The sequence below is a fragment of the Penicillium angulare genome, assembly GCF_028827245.1.
Source record: "Penicillium angulare strain IBT 27051 chromosome Unknown utg000005l_segment0_segment0, whole genome shotgun sequence".
NCBI classification, from domain to species: Eukaryota; Fungi; Ascomycota; class Eurotiomycetes; order Eurotiales; family Aspergillaceae; genus Penicillium; species Penicillium angulare.
The window spans coordinates 754,379-777,616 of record NW_026623164.1 but is presented as its reverse complement, the minus strand read 5'-3'; the positions used below and the strand labels follow the sequence as shown (position 1 = coordinate 777,616).

The following is a 23,238-nucleotide window of genomic DNA, read 5'->3' as shown; positions in this document are numbered from 1 at the left end:
TGCGGGAAGGGAAGCCTTTCAAGGTGAATTCATAGGCGATATCTGATGTGAGATAATCCACTTTTGGATAAATCTCTTCCAATGACCTCGGTTAACAATGTCCAAAAGATCGATCGATCGATTGCAGTTCCGTGAGGTCAAAGCATCTCGATATGCACGAAGAGGACTCAGATCTACATTGTATAGTTTATCACTGATAACGGGGAAGGCGGAGAGCGACTACCCTTTCACATGTCATGCCACGCCCCCTTTACTCTTTTTTTCCCTCTGATCAGCCCATACAACAACAACTCCACACCCCAATCACTTAAATACCCTTCGTGAAGCCAATTTTATGCGGCCCCGGCCGCCCTTCTCCTTCGAAGAAAATACTCTACCTCTACCACAACTACAACCATGACCTCCCTCAACGGCCACGCCACACCATCTGAACAAGCTGCCCGCCGCCGCGCAGACCACCACGAGGCAGATGTCGTGATCATCGGTGCTGGCATTCTAGGCTGCGCCCTGGCAGTTACACTGGGGAGACAAGGAAGAAGTGTAATATTGCTTGAGGCAAGCATGAAGGAGCCCGATCGTATTGTTGGCGAGTTACTTCAGCCGGGTGGTGTGCAGGCTCTTGAAAAATTAGGCATGTCGGAATGTTTGGAGGATATCGATGCGATTTCCGTGAAGGGTTACTATATTTCATATCATGGGGAGCCGGTTGAGTTGGATTATCCTCGCGAAACGGCTTCTTCACCCGAGCCCAGGGGGAGAGCGTTCCATCATGGTCGATTCGTGATGAAATTGCGACAGGCTGCTTTGGCTTGTCCGAATGTTACTGTTGTTGAGACGAAGGCTACGGGGTTGGTTACGTCGACGCACACGAAGCAGGTTCTTGGTGTCGAGTGCGTAACTAAGGATATGAAGGATTGCTACTTTGCTCAGCTTACTGTCGCTGCCGATGGGTATAATTCTGTTTTCCGTAAAGGGAACCTCCCGCATACGCCGACGCGCCGATCGAAGTTCTGGGGCCTCGAAATGATCGATGCACCCCTTCCTTCTCCTTGTTGTGGCCATGTGCTACTCGGTGATATTGCGCCCATCCTCATGTACCAGATTGGAACCCACGAGACCCGAATCCTGATCGATATCCCGGAGAATCTCCCTGCGGCTTCAATTAAGAATGGTGGTGTAAAGGGCTACATGCGGAATTGCGTTCTACCTGTTCTTCCAAAGGATGTACAGCAACCGTTCTTGAATGCCTTGGAAACAGGTTCATTGCGATCAATGCCAAACTCTTTCTTGCCCGCATCAACAAATAAGACAGCCGGTTTAATGATTCTGGGTGACGCGCTTAACATGCGCCACCCATTAACAGGTGGTGGAATGACAGTAGCATTGAACGATGTCTGTGTGATTCGTGAACTACTCAGTCCCGAAGCTGTGCCAAGTTTCGAAGATACAGAACTTGTGCTCAAACAACTTTCTCGCTTTCACTGGATGAGAAAGAAGTCTTCGACTGTTATCAATATCCTCGCTCAGGCGCTTTACATGTTATTCGCTGCTGATGATAAGAATCTCCGCGCACTCCAGCAGGGATGTTTCCGCTACTTCCAAATTGCTAACGTTGATCAACCCGTCCTCATGCTCGCTGGTCTACTTAAACAACCTCTCGTCCTTGTCACACACTTCTTCACTGTCGCCTTCCTGGCTATCTGGGTCCAGTTCCGCCAAACACCCTTCACCCATCTAATACTGTTTCCCTTCCAATCCGTCATGGTGTTCTGGACAGCCTGCATCGTGATTGTACCATACATTCTTGCCGAGCTCTGGTCTTGATCTCGATCTCGATCTTCATCCTCATCAGCATACGTGAAAAAATTCCTTCAGCACTTACAGCATACCCTTATGAACATATTAGCTTTATTTAACTTACTTTTTCTCGTTTCTTCTTGTCATCTCGATTCTTGGAGCGGCGAGCTGTACTTTCAACTATTGCCTTTTCAATTCTTGTACTCTGTTTTCTACAAACTTATGTGATTCTAATCTTGCCCGACACCATACACCATTTCTGTCACCTTACCAACTCATCTGTGGAATCAATCATGTCTGAGATTCTCGGTACTACATACAGCTCGGCTTTTCATCTGGGCGTGCTTTCTCGGTTGAACGATGCAATGCCACTAAAATAAACTTGAAGAGAACATATTGAAACTTATTTATGTGCATACCTAATCACCTCCATAATAGATAGTATGATGTATCTTATACATATTAAATTAGCTACTATTGAGAGCATACTACATCCATACTACTATGTCTATCTAGACATACAAAGAAGAAAAAGAAACCCTTTGAACATTTTTTTCTTATTCATTGACACGACCTTAATCTCTTTTATACAGTACAACCGAACCAAAAAAAGCAAGGCACCAATATCTGAGATCCACGACAGAAAAAGAAAAGAGAGGGAAGAGAAAAAAAAAACAAAACAAAGCCCCGGGTCTAGCCACAGGACTCCAGAAGATTCAGATTCGTGCTGATGCCCATGTCGCGTCGCGGTTTTCTTAAGATTTATATGAGACAGATAGATAGACAGATAGAGACGAAAGGCAAGGCAGCAAGGCAAAAAAAGGAAGAGAGAACTGAGCGCGTCAATGCGATGAACGATGATAATGATAATGATAATGATAATGATATAGTATGATATGATGATATGATATGATGCGATTCGCATATGCATCCCGGCACCTGCCGACCCCTGACACCGACACCGGGAAATGGATGAAGGACTTGCAAGACAAGAAAGAAAGGACAAGAAAAGAACAGAAATGGCCAAAAGAGACGTGAAATTGAACGTAAACATGGGCTTGGTGAATAATCAGTCTTTCATGTTTCAGATGCGAGTAATTGACAGTCACAGCTTTCGAAGCTGGGGTTTGGATTAGGTTTCGGTTTCGGTTTCGGTTTCGATTTCGTTCAACGGTAACAAGTATGATAGAAGAGGAGGAAAGAGAGGGAAAGAGAAGACGAAAATATCAAACACAGTAATATTCATGCTTGTCGTGACAGTGACAGTGACAGACGGCTTAGAAAGACATGTTTGTGAAGTGTTTTGATTTCATTTAGTCTCTCATACCACTCACTCAACCACCTTTGCGCATAGATTCATCAGCAGGAAGAGGTTCAGGACCACCATGAATCCCATTGCGAGATTCAGGAGATGGTTTACCGCTTCTTCGGTTCTTTTTCTTCGTCGTCTGCCACCCTCCGTGACCGTTTTCTGTCATGCCATTGCCATTGCCATTTGTGGTTGGTCCGCCTGATTTCCGGGACTCGTTACCCGTGTTAGATTCGTGTCGTCCCTTTGATTTGGGCTTGTGATGGTTATGGCCGTGATTGTGGTTATGGCTGTTGCTGTGGTTGACACCGTTGACCTTCTCAGATGCATCTAAGCCGTTTGGTCTTCTTTTTGAATTGGATGTTTGTTGTCGTGATTCATTTCCATTTCCATGTGAGCCCGAGCCGTTGGAAGCTTTGTCGGTTGGGGACGATGAGTTCTTGGTCTGAGACGATGACGAGTCCTTGGTTGCACTTGTGCCCTGGTGAGAGGGTGTGGGTTTATTGGGACTCGTCTTTTGTGTGGCATGTGACTGGGCAAGTTTCTCTGCGTTTGACAGATGGTAGTTCTGTAGTCGACTGGCGAGAAGCTCTGGTTGGCCGTTGGACTTGTCTGCATGTGGCTCGGCATGGCCGTTGAGGTTACTAATGCCATTACCAGTGCCATTGGTCATTTTTGGTCCGTCGAATGTTGCTGGTCGAGCGAGAGGGGCTGGCGGGTCCATTTCGAACGGTCCGGGATCTTGGAAGTCTTGAGATAATGAATCAGAGAAGCTAGCGGGCGTGTTGATGTTCTGGTCGTCTGAGGTTGATGTGTAATGCGTCACGGCAGTATAGGGATCAATCAAGTCAGAGGGATATGATGAAGCCCGATTATCGCTTGGTGGTACCGAGCCATCGACAATCAGAGGACCACGGTCAATAGGTGCCACTGGGCGTGATGCTGATCGTGGCGGTGGTGGCTGCGAGACTGAAGATCTTGGTGTTGACATGGGAGCTTGATCAGACAGTGAGGGCGATCCATCAGAGGACAGGGTACTCGTCCTATAGTCCTGTTGAACTTGAAGTAACGACGTATACCCGTTTGGCATTGTAAGACCCATAGGCGACAACAGTTGATTTTGTTGAAACAGCTGCAACTGTTGCGGAGTGAGATAGTATCCCAAGAGATCTTGAGGTCGGTTCTCATCCACGGACCCTGAACGAGATCCATTGCTTGGGAGACTGTTCGGTGGCATTGCGTTCTCGTCACCACTGCTGCCCTCTCCACCTTCTGATGATTCAGGGGCGTGACGTTGTTTGGAGCCAAATGAGGTATCCAATGGCTGTGGGATTGCGTATAGAGAAGGGAAGGACTGAAGATTTGGAGAATTACCCGGTCGAGCAGGTTGTGATTGTGCTCGTAGGGATCCCTTTGGTGAACCGCTGGCGGCGGAGGACCTTCGGGGGTTTCGGCGAAGATCAGGTAGAGCAGTGGTGGCGGATGGTGATGGAGGGTTTGTAGTACTTGCCTGTGTACCGGAAGCACTGACAGAAGCGTAGGTAGGGGCGAAGAAAGGTTGTTGTTGCTGTCGATGTGAGGGAGTAAGCGGCGATTGATTGACTGTTCCTGATCTTGACCGTGAACTCTCATCCGCGGAGAACTCCTGTTGTTGAGGTATAGGAAATTGAATAAAAGGTTGACGAAGATAATTTGCCGGAGCAGTGCGTCCAGTAATTAGGGCTTGGTTTGCGAGTTGCATCCTCAGTTCTTGTTCTTGTTCCCGTAGAAGCTGTATCTGTTGAAAAAGTTGATCATGCAACATGTACTGAGCTTGCTGCTGAGCCTGCATGGACAAGTCATTGGCACTTGTCGCAGTCGGTTGTCTGAAGGTGTTATTGCCCTTGTTACCAGTGTTGGACGTCCGGCGGCCGCCAGAGAACCCGCCTCTGAACTGGTTGGGATGTCGGCCACCTCGGCCACCTCCCCGGCCTCCACGAGTCGGTAAGGAAGGTGTGATGATCGGACGTGGTTGAGGCGGTGGTCGCTCCCAAGTTCGCTCTTCCTCAGGTGGAAATTCGAATTGATCACAGCACCCCGCCAAATCAGCGTCCGATACATGCTTGAACGCCCTTCTTAATTCCATATGCAGACCTCGGAATGACGTATCATCAGCCGTATTGCCGAGATTTCGCGAGTTATTGAACGGCTCTTCGACACAAAGACGGTTGTTCATGAGCAAGTGCCAGCCCTTGCCCTTTTTGTCCACCAAAATGCCTTCACGAACGGAGATGACGTTTTGCTCATAGTCGAGCTCATGTCCATAGTATCGGAAGAAATCGAAGAGCAATTCTCCCACTGACCGTTTATTCTTCTGTCCGAACCCATGTAATGACTTCATATCATCGTCGAACGAACACACCAGTCCATCTGATGTTACTCTTTTCTTGTGGGGGCGTGCTTGCAGACTTGGCAAAATCGGTGGATCTCGAGTCTGCAAAAAGTTGATGATCAGGCATATCCAAGTGTATGAACTTAATGTGCCACCCAGCGCAGCATCATTCAGTATCCGTTGTTTTGTCCAGTGCTTAACAGCCATTGCCAACGGCCGCACCCTTTCATCCACATCCACATAGGTTCGAATCATGCGAGTATTTTCCAATGCGAGGGTATTGTTGACATTCATGTCGCACGCCAATTTCAGCTCCGGATCCCAAATCTTGACAATTGGAACCTTGGCATGAGAGACACAGACCACCCGTTGCATGCCATCTGTCACATTTTTTCAAGTTAGTTCAATCCACACTTTAACAACGCCACGAGAATCCAATCACGCAGTAACACCTCCTCTCCAACAAAAGGCATTCTTACGCTTTGCCAAGACCTCCGCTAATAAACACACATGTTCCAGTTCTTTGAAGTTGGTGGTGATGCAAATGTCGACTATTTCAAAGTCAGCTTTTCTTGCGTCTTTTTTGAATTGTGCGTTTCTTTTTTCCCTCTCAAATTTCCCTCTCTTTCTCCATTGCCCCTCTTATAATCCGAAGGAATTCACACATACCATCCGAATCGCTAGAACAAAGCTTATTCCCCGACGAACCAAAAACATGAGCCTTAATATCGTGACCGGGCCATTGATCATTAAATAGCTTCTCCAATTTTCGTACAAGTTGCCGCCTCCGATCATCACTCTCCGCAGACGGTAATAATCGATCGTATAATTCCATTATATCGGCAGTCAATTTCTTCTCCTCTTTGTCGTCCAATTTCTCTTTTAACCCCTCCCTCTCCTCTGGTAATATATCCGCTCCAAGGCTATACGGTATTCGTCTTCGAAAGAAAGCCATAGCGGTCTCATACTTGCAACCTCCGAGAGGTTTCCGGGCCGAAGGAGGTAAGTGGGTAGACTCGGAGTGTGTAGAACGAGGTGATGTGCTTCCGCGGGCGGGGGACGGCGACCGCGAGTGAAAGGAGAGGTTGCGCGCATGTTGATAGGGCGTTGAAGGGAGGGAACTTGATTGCTGTGAGTTCAGAGGTGGACGAGTAGAGATGTCAGACGCGTCGGACTCCGGTATCCATTCCATAGTGGGAGGATGATCCGACGCTATCGGTGAACGGTCACCAGGCTGGTGGGAATACTTTGCATTCCCATCGATATTTGAGACCATATAGCAATTCTTCCAGACACCAGTCGTGGTTTTTGTAGGGGGGAGAGGGTTTTTTTAGGGATTCTCGTTCGGCGACTCGGTTGAGATTTAGATTTCCACACTCAAGACAGCCCCTCCGGGTCCACTTTCAGTTGTGCCAGTCTCTCCAATGAAAACGATCCACAATAATCTCCTGGGAAGGCCAATAGCCCCTTTCGTATGGTGAAGGGGGTTGTAAGTCACCTTGACGGTGGCAGTATGTTAAATTTTTCTTTAAGGAGCACTTGTAGGTTTGTAGAAGAGTAGCGTTTGGAGGTCGATTTCTTTTCGCGATAATGCGGGAGTGGTGAGGAGGATTCGATGGGTTCTCGTAATGAACGAATCTCAAAAATTCGGGGAATTGGGAGAGTTGGAAATCGATGAGGGATATCCCTGAAGGTGGGATGAAAATAAATAAATAAATAAAAGAGAAGAAACAAGATTGCCTCAACCAGGAGCAAAAAGGGAAGTTTAAAAAAAATACAAGTAGAAAGAGAAGATCACTTTCGAGCGTAAGTGTTGGAGGGTCCGTTTCCTCGGACAATCTGTGGACGAGGTTAAAAGGGGAGAACGTGGAGGGGTCTCGAGAGTGGCGTACAAGGTATGGAATTCGTAGGAACCAGCCGGGGTTCCGATTGAAGGGAAGAAAAGGGGAGTGGACGAGGTGTAAGGTCGAGTTCGAGAGATGTGAAGATGATCGAGGTCAGCCCCTGTCGGCGGTAAAGACACCTGCCGACCGCACTGTCGTCTCCCCTCAAATTGTGAGAGAGAATCTTAACTCCCCCAATCTTTGAACGCGCCAGACAGAGACAGATTGTTTCAGCTAGAGATTATCAATGGGATGAGTGTACTCTTCTTGTTCAATTTTTACTATCAACTGACTATGTTGTTTTCTTCACTTTATTCTTTTCTCCCCCTCTTCTCCATATCTACCTAGCTAATTATCGGGGAAGAACTAGTAGATGGGGGAGTCAGTTCCTATCAAGAGTCCATGAAAGCCCACTTGACTCCTTTGTTCTTAACTAGTCTTCAACCCCTATTTTCCATATATTTTCTTTCTTTTTTCCAATTTCTTTTTTAAAACAAAGATAAAAATAGCCAAGAATAATAGTCATTTGCCCCCTTATCATACATCGAACCCCCCCAATCTTCGGAATCCCCGTAGTGCAAGCTTGGACATGCAGGTACCAAACTCGAGGGGACTATGTATCAGGGCAACGGAGATATTGATATCAAATGTGCACTGATTCCCCCTTATTGATCGTCCGCTTCTGCACTCCCCGCGATCTTGCGCCTCCAGCACGTGCGGGAGACCATAACTTGAACTATCAGCTGTATACTTATCTCTGATCTTTTGATGTTTCTCCTTTTATTGTTTCTAAATCTAAATCTAAATCTAGATTGCTCACATTGTTTCATCCCTTCATAAAATCTATAACAATCCTGTCACTCCACCCACAGATATCTATCTATCGCTCGTCAGCTCCTGTTTTGGCCTCTTTGTATGTACCCTGTATCTGCACCCCGACATCCCCGTTCAAGTTACTACTACTATTACTATTGGGTCCCCCATCTCGGGATGAAAGAACCCTGTGGTCCGTTCATTCTCCAAGCCTGCAGAGGGTCTCAGCCCATGATGACATTGACGTCTGGAACTCTGCTTCCAAGGTAACAGGTTCTTTGTTTTGTTCCAGATTGAGGAAATGGTCCTGCTGATTACTGTATTCGGGTAATGGTGTTAGGTGCGATCGGAATGGATTGACATTGTGATTTATACTAGTATGCGTATGTGTCTTCAAGGTTCTAAGTATAACATTTGAGTGCCAGTGCTTCCAAGGTTTGGCGAGAAAAGCAAATACTAGTAGTAGTAGTATTACCTACTTTTCTATTCGAAAAATAATTGTGGCCTCACTACATGTAAATAGAAATATAAATATAAAAACAGAAATCCCTCGCCAGTTCATCCTATTCTATACATATCTATCTACCGATCCCAATTTATCAAGGCCGCCCTTAACCCCCAATGTTCATACGTATGACGGACCGGCCTAATCAGGATTGAGGCCTCCAAGGTAACGCGGGCATCACAGTGCGCCGGGATGACCACTGTGGTGATACACGGAGGGTTTCGGTGACGGTCGCAGTGACATTTCAATCTCTATTACAATCTGAGTCTGTGACCTGTCAGTGCGCTTAATTATTCAAGTTGAGCTCTACCTAGATGTCTAGATCGATTGAGGGGAAATGTGTCCTTGTCCTGCGTGAACTATAGTTTAAAGTTCAAGTTTACGGGGAAGCTCAGGCTTGGACTCGGGCTTGTGATTCAAGTTCAAGTTCAAGTTTTTGTTAGGTTCTGCAAGTCATGTACTAGGTGTCATCTTGACCTGGCACCTCCTTGACCTTGGGATAGTTATAGATTGGGCGGAAGATAGTTTTCCATTTCCGACAGAGTATGTAGTATTACTGATCTACTATCCAATTACTCTTTCTATATACTTATACTTATACTATAATATTTCAAGTACCTACTTCCTGATACTAAATCCCGTAAGATAAAAAAATAACTCTACTACTATAGGGACATTGAAGTCCCGGTAAACCCAACCTGAGGGGCAATGTACATCATAGTACAGATACATACAAAAACCAGTCTACTGCACATAAAATTGAGGGGCGGCGGACCTTGCGGAAGAATATAAAATGCTGGTAAAATGCTGATTCCGCGCCCCACTTAGCCCTCCTGAATTGACCGAGAGGATGCGTTGGTCAATCGCACGGGCCAAGAATGAAAGTGAAAGTAACCCGGGAGTTACTCTGTATGTATTAGTAGACTAAGAGTACAGTAGACTTCACTTAATACTGTAGTTAGGCGGGCCTAAAGGTACTGTACTTACCCAGGCGGAGGCAAGACTACTGCAGCGGGCCCTCACCCTCGTGCAAGTGGGGGGTTTCGTTCTCGGTTGATCTATGCAGGCTGCGATGGTGTACAGTATTAGTACTAGTACTAGTACCCGGATGGAACTTGAACTTGCATGAATGGATTTAGTTGGTTTGATTTGATTTGATTTGATTTTATTCTATTCTATTGCATTCTATTGCCCCTCTATGATTTGAATTTTCGTTTAGATTTATTTCTTCTGCAGTGTATGGTTGGAGGGGCTCTGCATATTTTGTTTTACTGTTGGTGGAATTATACAATCTTTAAATTTCTGTAAGAATAGTACTTCAAGTTGGTTAGTATGGCACGGTTCTCTTTCTTTTAATTTTGATGTATTTTCTAGGAAATCCTTAGGAATATCCTAGATCGTGCATGGTTGCATGATGCGGGGTTTAGTTCTGTAGGCTCGAGGGTGTTCTGGAGAATGTCTCGTGTTCGGGCGTAAGTCAGAGTCAGGTCAGAGTCATGTAGTCACGGGGACTTGAACTTGAACTTGGCTGCATGGTAAGTGCAGAGTGCAGTATTCTGTGCATGGTGCCATCATCGTGCATTTAGTGGTTTTTCGGGATTGGAGGGGCCGGTTTGTCAGCTTGATTGTTGTATTTGGATATTTAACTCTACTAGTCGGGTAGGAGGCAAATAAGTATGAAGGATTAGATATATAGTAAGAAGTTCAGACCTATAGTAAGAAGGCTGGAGATAATATGTAACTAGTATGTAATAAAGAATAGGTAATACAATAAAGGAATGGGGCTGATACGAGGAACTTGGGGTCAATAGAAACGGGCAGAGGGAAGAAGAAGAAAAAGAGGTCATAGTGGGGACTGCAACAATATTGTACTGGAACAATGATCATGGACTAGTACTCGGTTGATTGCGTAGATGTACTGTACTTGGAATGGAGTATGTACGCTTAGACAGCCCCGTGCCCCAGTCCAATCTCCGGTGACCGGCTCCGTATCCAGTTACATTCAGGTCCACAGAGTTAAGTACCCAGTTGGACTGCCCGGTAATTGCCGCGGAAATTGTATTTGTATTTGTATGTGTCTTTGTTGTAGATGTCGAGAGGATATTATGAGTATATTCCTTGAATAACCAATATTCAATAAACCAGAATAGTAACAATAATTGACCCCAACAGAAGAAAAGAAAGGAAAGACCCCAAATCATAATCACAGAATAATAAGAACCAGCATCAGCAAAGACTGTACGACTTAGAATTACACCGTGAATCCCATGAAGTGTTAAGTGTTTAACTGTAATTCCCCAAAATAGACTGGACCCTCTCTCTGTTCTCTCCTCTCTTACTCTCGCTCTTTCCTCCTTTTCTCGTGAATTTCCCCTTCTTCCCCTCTTTCTCTCCCATCTCTCTCTGGCAAAGAGACTCATCTGGTAAGTCGTTGAATCTCTCAAGTGTTTAGTGTTTTCTCTCTGTCTCGGGTATCTTCCTCAACCACAAAAATTCAGTGGGAAAAAAAAAAGCCCCGAAATTCCGTGCGGACCGGGCCCCACGGTCATTTTCTGTTCTCTAGTTCAAAGTTCTTGTATTAAGAACTCGAAGAAACAAAGTCGCAGTCGAGGAAACCTGGGCTTTTTCTTTTTTCATTTCTTATTTTTGAGCTGGAATTCAATCTTGCCTTTTTATTCATTTAATCACTATTATATTGTATTGACTTATTGGGTCAGATCTCACCCGGATCATCTCCTCCGCCGCTTCCACCCCCTGAACCGCTTGTTCGCACGAAGACAAAAAAGATTCACTCTACAACGACCATGTCTTCGTACTACGAACCGCAGGGCTGGCAGGCTCCCGCCGCGCGCTCCGTCTCTTGGGAACAGCCTCAGCCGCCATCTCGGTCAGGTATGTATTCATTCCAATATTGTATTGCATTCCAATTCAATGTCAAAATCTCAAAAACTCAAAATCGGGAAAAATCACACACTCATACTCTTTTCGTCTACTCTATAGGCTCAAGTTCAGTTTCCCAGCGCGAGGATAGCCCGGCCTTTTCTTCCCAGTTTGACGGTATGCTCAAACCCCTCCTGCATCGAATTCAACCCAATTCCCGTTTCGCTTCGACTCGAGAAGAAAAATTGAAGGATCATGGTCTTTGACCGAGGATACTCAATGGTCGAAACACAACCTGTGTTGCTATCAACAATATTCCGGGACAAGCGAAACTTTGAATTGGGAACCCTAAGATTTCAGATTTCAGATTTTTTTTGGTGATCTGCCGGTCTCTGCGATTGAATTTGAATGTGTGTTATGGAATATCTGCTGATTGTGTACTTTTCTGAAGAGGTCGAGCGTGCGATCGACAATCTCGTCAAGAGCGGGAAGCTGTGGAATGCTCCTCGCCGGGACTCGATGCCCATGATGATGGGTCGTCCCTATCCCGATTACGGTATGTGGACGTACCCTCGATCCATGCGGCGTTGATCTGACTTGATTCTTCCGACATGACCAGACCCTCGCATGGGAGGCAGTCCCGGTCCCCAGCGACACCACTCGGTTAGCGAATTCGAAGGCTCACGGATGCACCCCGCCGGCAATGCGCAGGGTTTCTACGCCTCGCAGCGGTACCAGGGTCGTCCGAATGAAGTAGAACAGATGATGCAGGCGAAGCGTCGGATGGCAGCTCAGCGCGAACGGGAGCTCCGCAACTATCATCAGGAGCAGCAGTACAACCGAAGTACGTGGTAGCGTGTATTCTTCTTCCTCATTTCTTTTCTGTTCTTTTCTATCTTCTCTTCCTTGACGTTTATATTCCCCCGTCATCTTTTTTTTCTCTCTATCTTGCATCTATGTATCCGTCGGCCTTGTATAATATATTGGTTTGGCAATGTCCTTTTGAAACGTGTGGTTTTTAATACGTGATCTTCTTCTTCCAAAGGCCTCCTCGCCGAGATGTCTGCAAACAAATCCGATCGCTCTACCAGCCCAGCCGCCGCGTCCGCGTCCGCCTCCGTGCCCGTGAACGTGAACGAAGAAAGTCGACGAGACCTCCTAGCCCGCCAACACAGAGCCCTCTACGGAAACGAGAGTCCCGCATTCTTCCCCCCAGGCGCTCTATCCGATGAAAGCCCTCGCCCAGAGAGCCAACCCACCGGAACCCCCTCAAGTGGTGTTCGCGGTTCTTCCCCTCGCGGCGTGGACCCATTCGGTCTCCAAACTCCAACTTCCACTGATGGCCCATCAGCCCTACAGTCCCCTTCCCGCGCAAATAGCACCTCCTCACCTAACTCTGCCATAAATGCCGCTTTCCCCGAACAGCCCGTCACTTCTGCCTCATCGCCAGGCGGTCCTAGTGCCAGCTCGCCTTCTGCCCGCCAAGCCCCTCCTAAACAGAGTGGTGGGCCCATTGGCCCTGTTGGTCCCATCGGTTCTAGACCCGTACAACCGCAGACTTCTGTTCCAGCCTCCAATTCAGCGTTGAAACAGCGTGCAACGACCCCGCTACCTTCTCCTTTAGGTTTCGGGTTTACTCCCGGCGAGGCAGCTGCTAATGCTGCTAATGAGCGCTCTGCATCGTCTGCTTCCAATCCAACCGTTGCCGTTCCAACTAGTGCATCTGGCTCCAAGGACTCAGCAGCCGGTGGAGTGGGTTTAGGCTGGTCCAACGGTAGTGGTGTCTGGGGCTCAAAGAGTGGACTGGGTGTTCAAGCTTCCGTGTGGGGATAAGAAGGTTCTAGGAAACGGAGTTTTTGTTCAACAAATTCGGATTTGCTTCTGATTCCACGACTAATTGATTCCGCATGGGAGGGCATTCTTTTACGGCGGCGCGGTAGCGGTAACTGGTATGCATTCGATTTGGCTTTGATTTTGACTTGGACAAGGTGTAAGGATTTCATTTATGCCTTTTATTTTTGGTGTCTATTTCTATTTTTCTCCTTTCCTGCGGCGTTGTGCGAGAAAAACGGATTACATTGCGTGGGTGATGGGGATCTGATTCGATCTTTGAAACACGGTATATACATGACAGCGGGATTGGAGCAACTTGAGGCCTTTCTCACGGATATTCGTTTTTTTGCTTTCTTGTTTATTGGTATCTCTCGGGTCTTATGGCCTTTGCTTATTGGATTGGATTGGATTGGACTGGACTGGATTTGATTTGACCGCGCTGGCTTGGCTTGGGCGGGATGGGATCAAGGTGTCTATCTATCTACGGGGTTGTTTCTGGTTCTTGCTCTTGGTTCTGGAGTCGAACTAGTGTCCATGGATTGGATACCTTGAATGAAAATGGTGTCTACTCTACTTTTTGTTACTTTTCTTACGGTACCTGTGGGAATTGGTCGGACGGCGCCGTGGAAGTGCTACGAACTCTTCTCATTTCTCGGTGTTCTTTTTTTCTTCTTTTCTTTTTGTCTATCCTTGTTTGTTACTGGTTGTGGTCTATGGTTATTTTGTTATTGTCGTTTATTCTCTTCTACTTCTGGTGGGGTTCGGTTGCACATGGACTTGGACACGGACTTGGACTGGGATGCTTTTACTTCTTTTTACATTTTTGTGGCCTCTTTATTATCTATCTATGGAGAATAGCGGTTCTGGGTTATTAGGTTCGAATATTTTGGGGTGTTATTAATAGTCATCTCTTCTGTCTTATATTGAAAGTTGTCTGTTCCGAAGGTTTGTAGAAATACTGGCTTCCATGGAGTCTATATCAAGATTAAGAATGGACTCCAGGTGGGTTAAGCAGCTAAAATGATTTTATAGCTTCACAGGTATGTATAGATGTAACTTAAACTCGTAATGTATTAAAAAATTAAGACATAGCGCCATAGCAAGGCAACAAACTATCACTAGATAGTTCAATTGCTACCACAGATCTCCTTCAGTTTGATTCAGCCATGACCAAACCAAACCCAGACAAAGGCCCGATCTAGAGGTCTAAATATCGTATCGTATCGTATGCAGATATGTACTCCCAACAAAAAAGCATATACAAATAACCGAAATCAGAACAACACCACTGCAGGATTCACACCTCAAGCCGTGACAGTAGTAGTTGTCTGTGCTTCGCCGACATGCACAGCAGAAGAAGTCGAACCACGGTGCTGATCAGCATCAGTATGATTTCCATGCTCCTCAAGCACCGCACCAGGAACATCATGCTGAATCTTCTGCTTAGCAGTAAACCACCCTGCAATTCCTCCCTCCTGATTATCACCCAACCAAGGCTTCTTGGCCTCAGCCAAAGCCCTCCGGCCAAGATAATAAATCAACTGCCCAACAATAATAAGCACAAAAGCAATCGGATACATCCAATGAATGTGATAATGGAACACCTTAATCCCAATACAAACGCCCCAGAAGTTCATCGTAAGCATAGAAATATTAAAGAATGCAGCAGAACTCAACCGGAACATAACAGGCGCAAGACAATAAAACATGCTCAAACAAAGCGTAAATCCAACCAAATATCCACCTACCTTCCCATCCCAGGTAACATCATTATACTTGCTTCGTTCAAAGATAGCACTCTGAACACCGTCGATGATGAATCCGTAGAAAGAGAGTTGACCAAGAACTTCGTAAACAGGACGTTTTGAGACAAAGTATTCTTCGGCTGTGTTTGTTAGACCGTAGAACGAGGCGCCGAGGAGTGCGAATAGGTCGCCTTTTAGTTGGTTTCCGCTGCTGACGTCCCCGCCGTTTGTGCCTGTTATATGGTCCGAGGCGATAAGGACGCCCATGCCTCCGATGCAGATTACAATTCCTGCTATTTGGGTGATATGGTAGCGGACTTTTAGGAATAAGAATGAGATCACGACAACGACTACTATGGCCCAGAAGTTGATTAGTTGGGCGCTTAGCATTGTTGTGTAGTCGTATGCTAGGACGATGAAGTAGTTTCCTTCGACGTCACAGAAGGCGAGAATGATGTCTATATCGTTGTTAGAGGGGGTTTTGGTTTAAGTGTGTTTGAGAGTGGTAAGTGGAGTGAGTGAGTAGAGATAGATGGTAAACGTACATTTCCAACCATCACGCCAGCATAAGCGGAACCAGCCCTTGAAACCATATTTGTAGATTGTGTACGGGGTAAAGATGCAAGTGAGAACCAAGTAGTTCAGAATCGTCTGAAAAGTAGGAATAGACCAGTTTTCCTCGGTGAGCAGAGTCGTAAAAGTGCTAGTGGAAGTATTCATAATAGCAAGAGCTTGACCCAAAATCAACACAATATAGAACTCCTTCGTCATGAAATAGGCGAAAAATCCCTTCTTTTCCGCTTCAACTTGATCAGCTGGCGCCAGCGCCTCTTCATCGGCCGGCGAACTGTGAACAACTGTTTCCGCTGCATCTTTTGCGAGCGAGGGGGTTGAAGCCAAATTGGAGCTGGAAGTAGTTGCAGTCGCCTGAACGGCGATGTGATCTTTTGTATCTGTCATTTTCAGGAGACGGAAAAGTAAACCCTGATCCTGAAATGGAGGTAATTAAATTAAACACGAGGTTTGAACCTAACGTGTACAGTAGAAGCAAAGCAAAGCGGGGTTTGCAGGAACGCGCGCACTGATCAAGACCGCTTGCGGTCTTCGTTTATAGATTGATCTGGCGGGTAGGGTAGAGGACTCGAAAGAGGGAGCTTTATAACCAAACACGAGCGCAAAACTCCCAGAAGTCGCTCGTATGGCGTATTCTCGAATGAGATGGAGATGAGAGAAAAAGAATCTCGTTCTGGGAAGAAAAAAAAAGCTTCTAAGGACGCCAGTCTGGAACCTTTCCTCATCGGGAAAGAGCCGATAAAGAATCTGCCATGCGGGAACTGGCCAATTAGAGCGTGTAGAGTGGGGGAGCGGTGACAGGGTCCGTGCTTGGAGCGGAATTGTCCGATCGGGATGTATTGGGGAGGTAAGGGAGGTGACTTGCAGAAGGGGAAGGCGGGTATTTTATTGTATTTTATTGTTAGTTCTGGTTATTAGATGTATTTTATATAATCTACGGGTCATCTATGGGTAATTGGTGGGTAATGGTAATTGCCCAGTTAATGCTAAAGCTATGTCCACGGTGTCCGGGTGTGGTTGATTCTCTAGTGGGAAACATTGCAGAAGATGGATCGAAGCTTCGATGCCGGAGGTTTAAATTTTGGTTCCCACTTTACACTCTTACATTTGTGCATCTAGATCTTTGTGATAGAATGTTCCGAGATAAGAACATTCTTGTATATCTAGGCTATGTATAGTCATGACGGAAATGAGATCATGGCATTCCAGTCCCGTTGGAAATGGACCAGAGGCGTTCGTATAGAAACCCATATGATTCTGGAAAACCCGGAAATCCACGCTATTTTGGTATTTTTATTTTTATTTTGTATTTTGTATTTCTGTACAGGAATTCCCCCCTTCTTGGTACCTTTTAAGCTGTATATCACCGGAGTATACATGTACATCATGATTGTATAGCATGATATGTAGGATTCTTAAATTAGCTTATTCATTGTTGAACACTAATACTTTCTCCTTCTCTTTTTTCAAACATCAATCTTCATTCAATTTAACTCTCTTCATATTTTAATTCTCACATTTCTCTCAATAAACAAGCTTGGAACTTGATATCAACCAACTTGAATAAGAAAACTGGCCGAGGCCCTTCCCGTCAGGTGGATCCCTCCCCCTTCACAACCCAACCTTTTCCCTTCGATCGTCATCCCCTCCGCAGACCTTTCATCATCTCCACCAACCCCCGACCCCTACGTCTACTCTCATCTTCGGTATCTCCTAGGGCCTCGCAACCGGCGCACGCTCATCCTGGAGGCCCCGGAGTGACGTGCCCTCCATTTCTTCTCGCCGGATCATGGCGCTGGACCTACAGCCGCCCGACGGTCGCAAACGGGTCAAGGTCTACGAACTGAGGGATAATGACTGGTTTGATCGCGGAACCGGCTTCTGTACCGGCCAGATTCTTGGGGTAAGCTTCGATATCCTCCCTGAAGCTCGCAATCCCAGACACGCCGCGCCGCATCGCGCCGCTTACCATGCTTCGTGGCCGCGCGCGTGCCTGGAGTTTGGTGTTCCGTTCCTCTCTCCCGGGCGCATTACGACAATCCTGCATCCGCACCCGCTCCTCATCCTCCTCCCCGAACAAAAGAAAAGTGATGGCGTGACTAACTCGCGTTTCTGTGTTTGTTTTCTCATCGTATAGGAGGAACCGCGAATATTCGTCGAATCCGAAGACCTACCCAATCGCGTTCTACTGGAGACGCGAATCTCCAAGGACGATGGCTATCAAAAACAGCAAGGTTTCTGTCCCACCATACTCGCCAGTCGTATCACCGGTGGAGGGGAAAAATTGATCCTTTACTAACGCACGCGAGTAGAAACCTTGATCGTTTGGACAGAGCAGAATGGCACGGATATGGCGCTTAGTTTTCAAGAAGCTGAAGGATGCGCGGTGATATGGTGAGGACTAGGATCCAATCCCCCGGAGGCTAGATAACACATGTCGTTTGTGTGTGCGCATCATCGCTCGGGGCTAACTATCTATTAAGGGACTTTGTCAATGCTGTTCAGCAACACCTAAGCTTGAACGCTGCTGGTAAGCTTGATTATCCTTTTCCCACTGCTTTCCATCCCCAAGTCGCCAGTTGGTTTATCGGTAGTGTGTCTAACCAATGATCTTTCATTTCGCTGCTTTAGATGACGCTCTTTCCGACGATCTCGAAAGCTACCAGACAATCGCACTACCTCTACCAGAACTTAGAAATCTCGCCGAAATTGAACAAATTGTGCGAGCTGCGAGTATGACGCAAGTGGGCCGCGATGCGCTGTCCAAATTCATTATTCGCGATGAATATATCGGCAAGTTGGTTCTTTTAGTGGAAACCGCGGAGGATTTGGAAAGCTTGCAAGACCTGCATCGTCTCTGCAACATCATGAAATCATTGATCCTGTTGAACGACAATACCATCATTGAGACCGTCGTGGCCGATCAGGTCATCTTGGGTGTGGTCGGGGCGCTGGAATATGACCCCGAATTTCCCACCCACAAAGCAAACCATCGGCAATACCTCGCAGACCAGTCACGTTATAAAGAAGTTGTTCCTATCAAGGACCCGATTATTCGAAGGAAGATCCGAAGCACATGGCGTTTGCAATATCTGAAGGACGTGGTTTTGGCCCGCATTTTGGACGACCCGACATTTTCCGTTCTCAACTCTTTGATCTTCTTCAATCAGATGGAAATCGTCAATCACATTCAGTCGAACGGCCCCTTCCTACGGGAGCTATTTGGTGTTTTTGATGTGAAAACTGGCGACGCGAGGCGCAGGGAAGATGCTGTGCAATTCTTGCACCAGTGCGCGGCCATTGCAAAGAATTTACAGGCTCCATCTCGAGCTCAACTCTTCGCCAATTTTATAAGTCACGGACTCTTTGGAGTGATTTCCTTTGCCGTCAGGCACCCGAACCCAGCCATGCGCACGACAGGCATTGACATTCTAGTGGCATTATTGGACCACGACCCGGTGATGATGCGCGGATATATGCTCAAGGCTGTCAATGAGAAGAAGACGCCGCTTACAGATACCCTGATTGACCTACTTCATGCTGAAACCGATCTCGGAGTGAAAAATCAGTTGGCTGATGCCATTAAGATCCTGCTTGACCCCCAGATACCCCTGCAGGACCCGCTTGCCCGGGCTGGACCCGATTACTTCAAAGTCCGTTCTTCTAACATTCTCAACGATGCATTTGTGCAACACCATTTCGATGAATCTTCCAAGCGGCTGTTTCAACCGCTTAAGCATCTTGCTAATCGCGCAAACCGTAAGTTCGATTTGATTGTTTTATGTGGTCTTGATGGGAATCATTCAAACTAACACCATTCTAGTCAATGACTTAACGTTTCAAGAAGTCACCTTGTATTCGCATCTTGTCGATATTCTCACCTTTTTTGTCCGCCAACACCTCTTCCGCACACGCAGCGCCATTCACAGCGAATCTCTTGCACCTCGGGTCGCTCAACTTCTGACGGCCCCTCAAAAACACTTAAAACTGGGTACGCCATTGGATATGCTGTTATTTGCATGTTAATCATCAACATCAAGCTAACATATGCCTTCAAATAGCCGCTCTCAAATTCTTCCGCACTCTGATTAGCCTTCAGGATACTTTCTACCAAGCTTTAATGACACACAACAACACATTTGGTTTGATTCTTGACATCGTGTATGACACTATGCCTCGTGACAACCTCCTCAACTCCGCTTGTCTCGAGCTCTTTGAATTCATCAAAAGAGAGAATGTCAAGCCATTCATTCTCCATGTGGTAGAGAAATACCGGGAGAAGCTCGAGAGCATCACTTACGTTGACACCTTCCAAAACTTGATACTTCGCTATGAGCAGATGCAAGGGTACGGCGCAGAGGCTGATCCGCTGTTTGGCCATGAAGACGACAGTACTCCTCGGAGAATACCATTGAATGGACAGCGTTGGCAGGGCGTGAAGGAAATGGATGCAGCTGAGGAAGATTACTTTGGCACATCTGACGATGAAGATGAGGTATGGTTTTTTGCCCTAGAACTATTTTTTCGGTCTATTCAATTCCACTGTTCATTGGATCACTTTGCTAATCATGTTTCTTCAGTGGCCACAGGATAACCGTGGGGCTCTTTCTGCTGATGCTTCCAACGGCTCCACCCCCGCGCTGGTTAAGCCTTTGGTTGATTATCCTGATGATGACGAGGATGAGGATGCAATGGACACAAAACCTGAAGCTCTTTCAGAACAACCCCCACAAGCTGAATCAACAGCCGACGCTCCTAATGAACCCAGCCCCGAATCCACCTCTACACCAACCTCGCCCGCTCAAACACCCCCTCCCGAACGATTGGCCGAAAAGCGTCGACGCGAAGAAGAAGACGAAGACGAGTTAATGAAACTCGCCGCAGGTCCTAAGCGCAGAAGCTCCACAAGTAGCAATTCTAGCGCCGGGATTTTGAACAGGAAAAAGACACTGTCCATTGGGCCGATAGGCGTCACAGATAAATCCAAATCAGCTATTCTAGGAAGTGGCGCTGCAGCACCTAAGAGAATTGCTATCAATCTAGGACCGACAACAAAATCTACTGCTCCGGAAAGTGACACACCGAGCTCAACAGAGGATACTGCGGGTGAAACCAACGAGAATGAAAAACCCGACGACAGCCAAGGCGACGACGGAGAAGGTTGATCTATCTCTCCTTGTATCCCTTCCTGTATCGCCAGGGAACATATCGATTCTCGCAGTTCCGCACGCACCCACATTTGCATTTCCGATACCTTCTTTCCACCATTCTGTCTGATGAGCTAGATAGGTAACATGCATCGAACCGAGCGCAGTCCTGATTTTGATGACGGCGTTTCCTAGCCGTCTACTGATTGATACCGATATCTGATTTTTAACTTGCTGCTATCTGGCGATCTTCGTATTATATTCTCTTTGCGCTTTTTCTCCCCTCGCCTTCCCCTTCATTCACACCTTTGAACTTGGTGCTTCGCGACGGTCTCATCTCATCGCATTATGAATGAATGAAATCGCGGCGTTGTATTTCTTTTCATTTCTGTATGAATGGCGGGTCTACGGGTGCATGGGTTGAAATGATGTATATTGCGCTCTGCCGGCGTCTGGGCAATGCATTAGATCCGTTACGGACCAATTTTTCTTCTTTTATTCTTTACCCCTTCTTCTTTCTTGTCTATTTGGGATTTAGAAACCGGCGGGGTTTCGGAGGAGCTTAGGATTGGGGGAATATGGAGTCAGGATCTGCGGCAATACATTTGCATTTCATGCTCTGCTCACTCACTTATTCACTCACATCTTATATTATTTATAGTAGCTTTGTAGTGTAGTGTAGATCAGATCAAATTAGAGTATCTGTACATCATAAATTAGTACGTAGATCATAGCGTATGGATTGACGGCCTCTGCCGTGGCTGCATACCACACTCGGCTCACATGGGGTGAAATGGGATCCACTCCGCTCCGCATCAACCTCCTTGCACTTGACACTTGCTTGCACCTGCACGTTATCACTCACAAATCAATCTCTTAGCTACAGAAGCTTAACAACAATAACCACAACATGGAACCCCAAATCACACCAAATACCTTCTGCACATACACAGGTACAAAGAATGACTTCGACACAACCATTTTCTTCATATCCGGAAACCCAGGCTTAATCGGATACTACCATCCTTTCCTATCGCTGCTAGCGCAGGACCTAGCAGGGGATGATAGTCAGAATGAGACAACCTCTTTCCAAATATACGGATGCAGTCTTGGTGGATTCCAAATTCCACCTCCTGATGAAGATCAAGATAAATCATCGAAGACGAAGACGAAAAATCATCTATATTCCCTAGAAGACCAGATTAGATTCGTGCATGGCAATCTCGTCGCTTTAATGCGTGGCAATTCAGATATTACCAGTGCCACCTCGAGGACAGATAAAGCTACAGCTACAGCTACATCTAATTCAACAGATGTAGCTGCTCCAACAAAAAGACCCAAAGTCATCCTAATCGGACACTCTGTCGGTGCATACATCGCTATGGAAATTCTTCGAAGACACCGAGAGGGTATTCCTATGCCTGGAAGCTCGAGACCAGAACCAGATCTCGACTTTGATCTCTCTGCTACATTCGATATTATCGGTGGTGTTATGCTTTTTCCTACGGTGAAGGATATTGCGCATTCGCCGTCTGGACAGAAATTAACGGTTAGTTTGAACGGACTTACAAGCATGATCATGATACCTATACCTCCTCCTAAGAATCCTAACAAATTTCTGGATTTGTTCATTGAAGTCCTCTAATGCTGATAATTACAGACTCTCCTATCAATTCTTCCCCATTTCGCTATAATAGTGGGCTTTTTAGCTCGTATATTAACATTCCTTCTTCCATCTACGACTCTTAAATCGACTATTCGCTTTGTTATGAAGAATCCACCGACTCATGCTCTTGATACGACGTTTGAGTTTTTGAAGAGCGGAGGTGGTGTTCGACAGGCTTTGTATGTTTTCTGATATACTTCCTTCTTATGCAGTTGTGCACTTGATAGTTATCCAATGAATCTAATCTAACTATTTTGGAATAGGCATATGGCAGCTGATGAGATGCGTACCATCACATCTGATAAATGGACAGATGATGTTTGGGGGGTAGCGCATACACAGGAGCCTCTTACGAGATTGTTCTTTTATTTTGGTCGGAATGACCATTGGGTTGCTGAGAGGACGAGGGATGAAATTATTGCGCTTAGGAGTCCGGGTCGGAATGGGCACGGGGATCACCATGGGTGGTCGGGTCCCAAGATGTCAGTTTGCGAGGAGGGGTTGCCGCATGCGTTTTGCTTGAGTAAGTTTTGTTTCGATTTCAGTTGTTTCCCGTTGTTTCTTCATGATACTGATGGTTTTCTTGCAGAGCATAACGATATCATGGCGCGGAAGGTCGGAAATATGATTCGGGATATTGTGCTTTAGCTTCGTTGGACAGAATAGAGAAGGTATATACGATAGAAGATAGAATATAGCGGCGGGGTGCAGTGGTC

At 46.4% G+C, this 23,238-nt stretch overlaps 6 protein-coding genes across 6 annotated transcripts; 4 read left to right on the top strand and 2 right to left on the bottom strand.

Annotated features, from left to right (window-relative positions):
• Positions 1-396: 396 nt before the first annotated feature.
• erg1 (squalene monooxygenase erg1) lies at positions 397-1,824 on the top strand (the record flags this gene model as incomplete). Its single annotated transcript, XM_056923895.1, has 1 exon — positions 397-1,824. The coding sequence occupies one exon, from the start codon at positions 397-399 to the stop codon at positions 1,822-1,824; it is 1,428 nt and encodes a 475-aa protein (XP_056776621.1).
• Positions 1,825-3,131: 1,307 nt separating this feature from the next.
• On the bottom strand, positions 3,132-6,753 carry N7478_007680 (uncharacterized protein; the record flags this gene model as incomplete). Its single annotated transcript, XM_056923894.1, has 3 exons — positions 3,132-5,857; positions 5,957-6,028; positions 6,147-6,753. 3 exons carry the CDS (start codon positions 6,751-6,753, stop codon positions 3,132-3,134), a joined length of 3,405 nt encoding a protein of 1,134 aa, XP_056776620.1.
• A 4,729-nt stretch (positions 6,754-11,482) lies between these two features.
• N7478_007679 (uncharacterized protein) lies at positions 11,483-13,391 on the top strand (the record flags this gene model as incomplete). The annotated part of the gene is made up of 5 exons (XM_056923893.1): positions 11,483-11,570; positions 11,679-11,735; positions 12,010-12,114; positions 12,178-12,402; positions 12,604-13,391. The coding sequence occupies 5 exons, from the start codon at positions 11,483-11,485 to the stop codon at positions 13,389-13,391; spliced, it is 1,263 nt and encodes a 420-aa protein (XP_056776619.1).
• A 1,304-nt stretch (positions 13,392-14,695) lies between these two features.
• N7478_007678 (DUF914 domain membrane protein) lies at positions 14,696-16,096 on the bottom strand (the record flags this gene model as incomplete). The annotated part of the gene is made up of 2 exons (XM_056923892.1): positions 14,696-15,594; positions 15,682-16,096. The coding sequence occupies 2 exons, from the start codon at positions 16,094-16,096 to the stop codon at positions 14,696-14,698; spliced, it is 1,314 nt and encodes a 437-aa protein (XP_056776618.1).
• Positions 16,097-17,498: 1,402 nt separating this feature from the next.
• Positions 17,499-20,874, top strand: N7478_007677 (uncharacterized protein; the record flags this gene model as incomplete). Its single annotated transcript, XM_056923891.1, has 8 exons — positions 17,499-17,804; positions 17,847-17,943; positions 18,022-18,103; positions 18,193-18,239; positions 18,341-19,468; positions 19,533-19,700; positions 19,771-20,204; positions 20,290-20,874. The coding sequence occupies 8 exons, from the start codon at positions 17,499-17,501 to the stop codon at positions 20,872-20,874; spliced, it is 2,847 nt and encodes a 948-aa protein (XP_056776617.1).
• An 892-nt stretch (positions 20,875-21,766) lies between these two features.
• On the top strand, positions 21,767-23,170 carry N7478_007676 (bifunctional triacylglycerol lipase/ester hydrolase; the record flags this gene model as incomplete). The annotated part of the gene is made up of 4 exons (XM_056923890.1): positions 21,767-22,405; positions 22,517-22,701; positions 22,786-23,045; positions 23,112-23,170. The coding sequence occupies 4 exons, from the start codon at positions 21,767-21,769 to the stop codon at positions 23,168-23,170; spliced, it is 1,143 nt and encodes a 380-aa protein (XP_056776616.1).
• Positions 23,171-23,238: the final 68 nt, after the last annotated feature.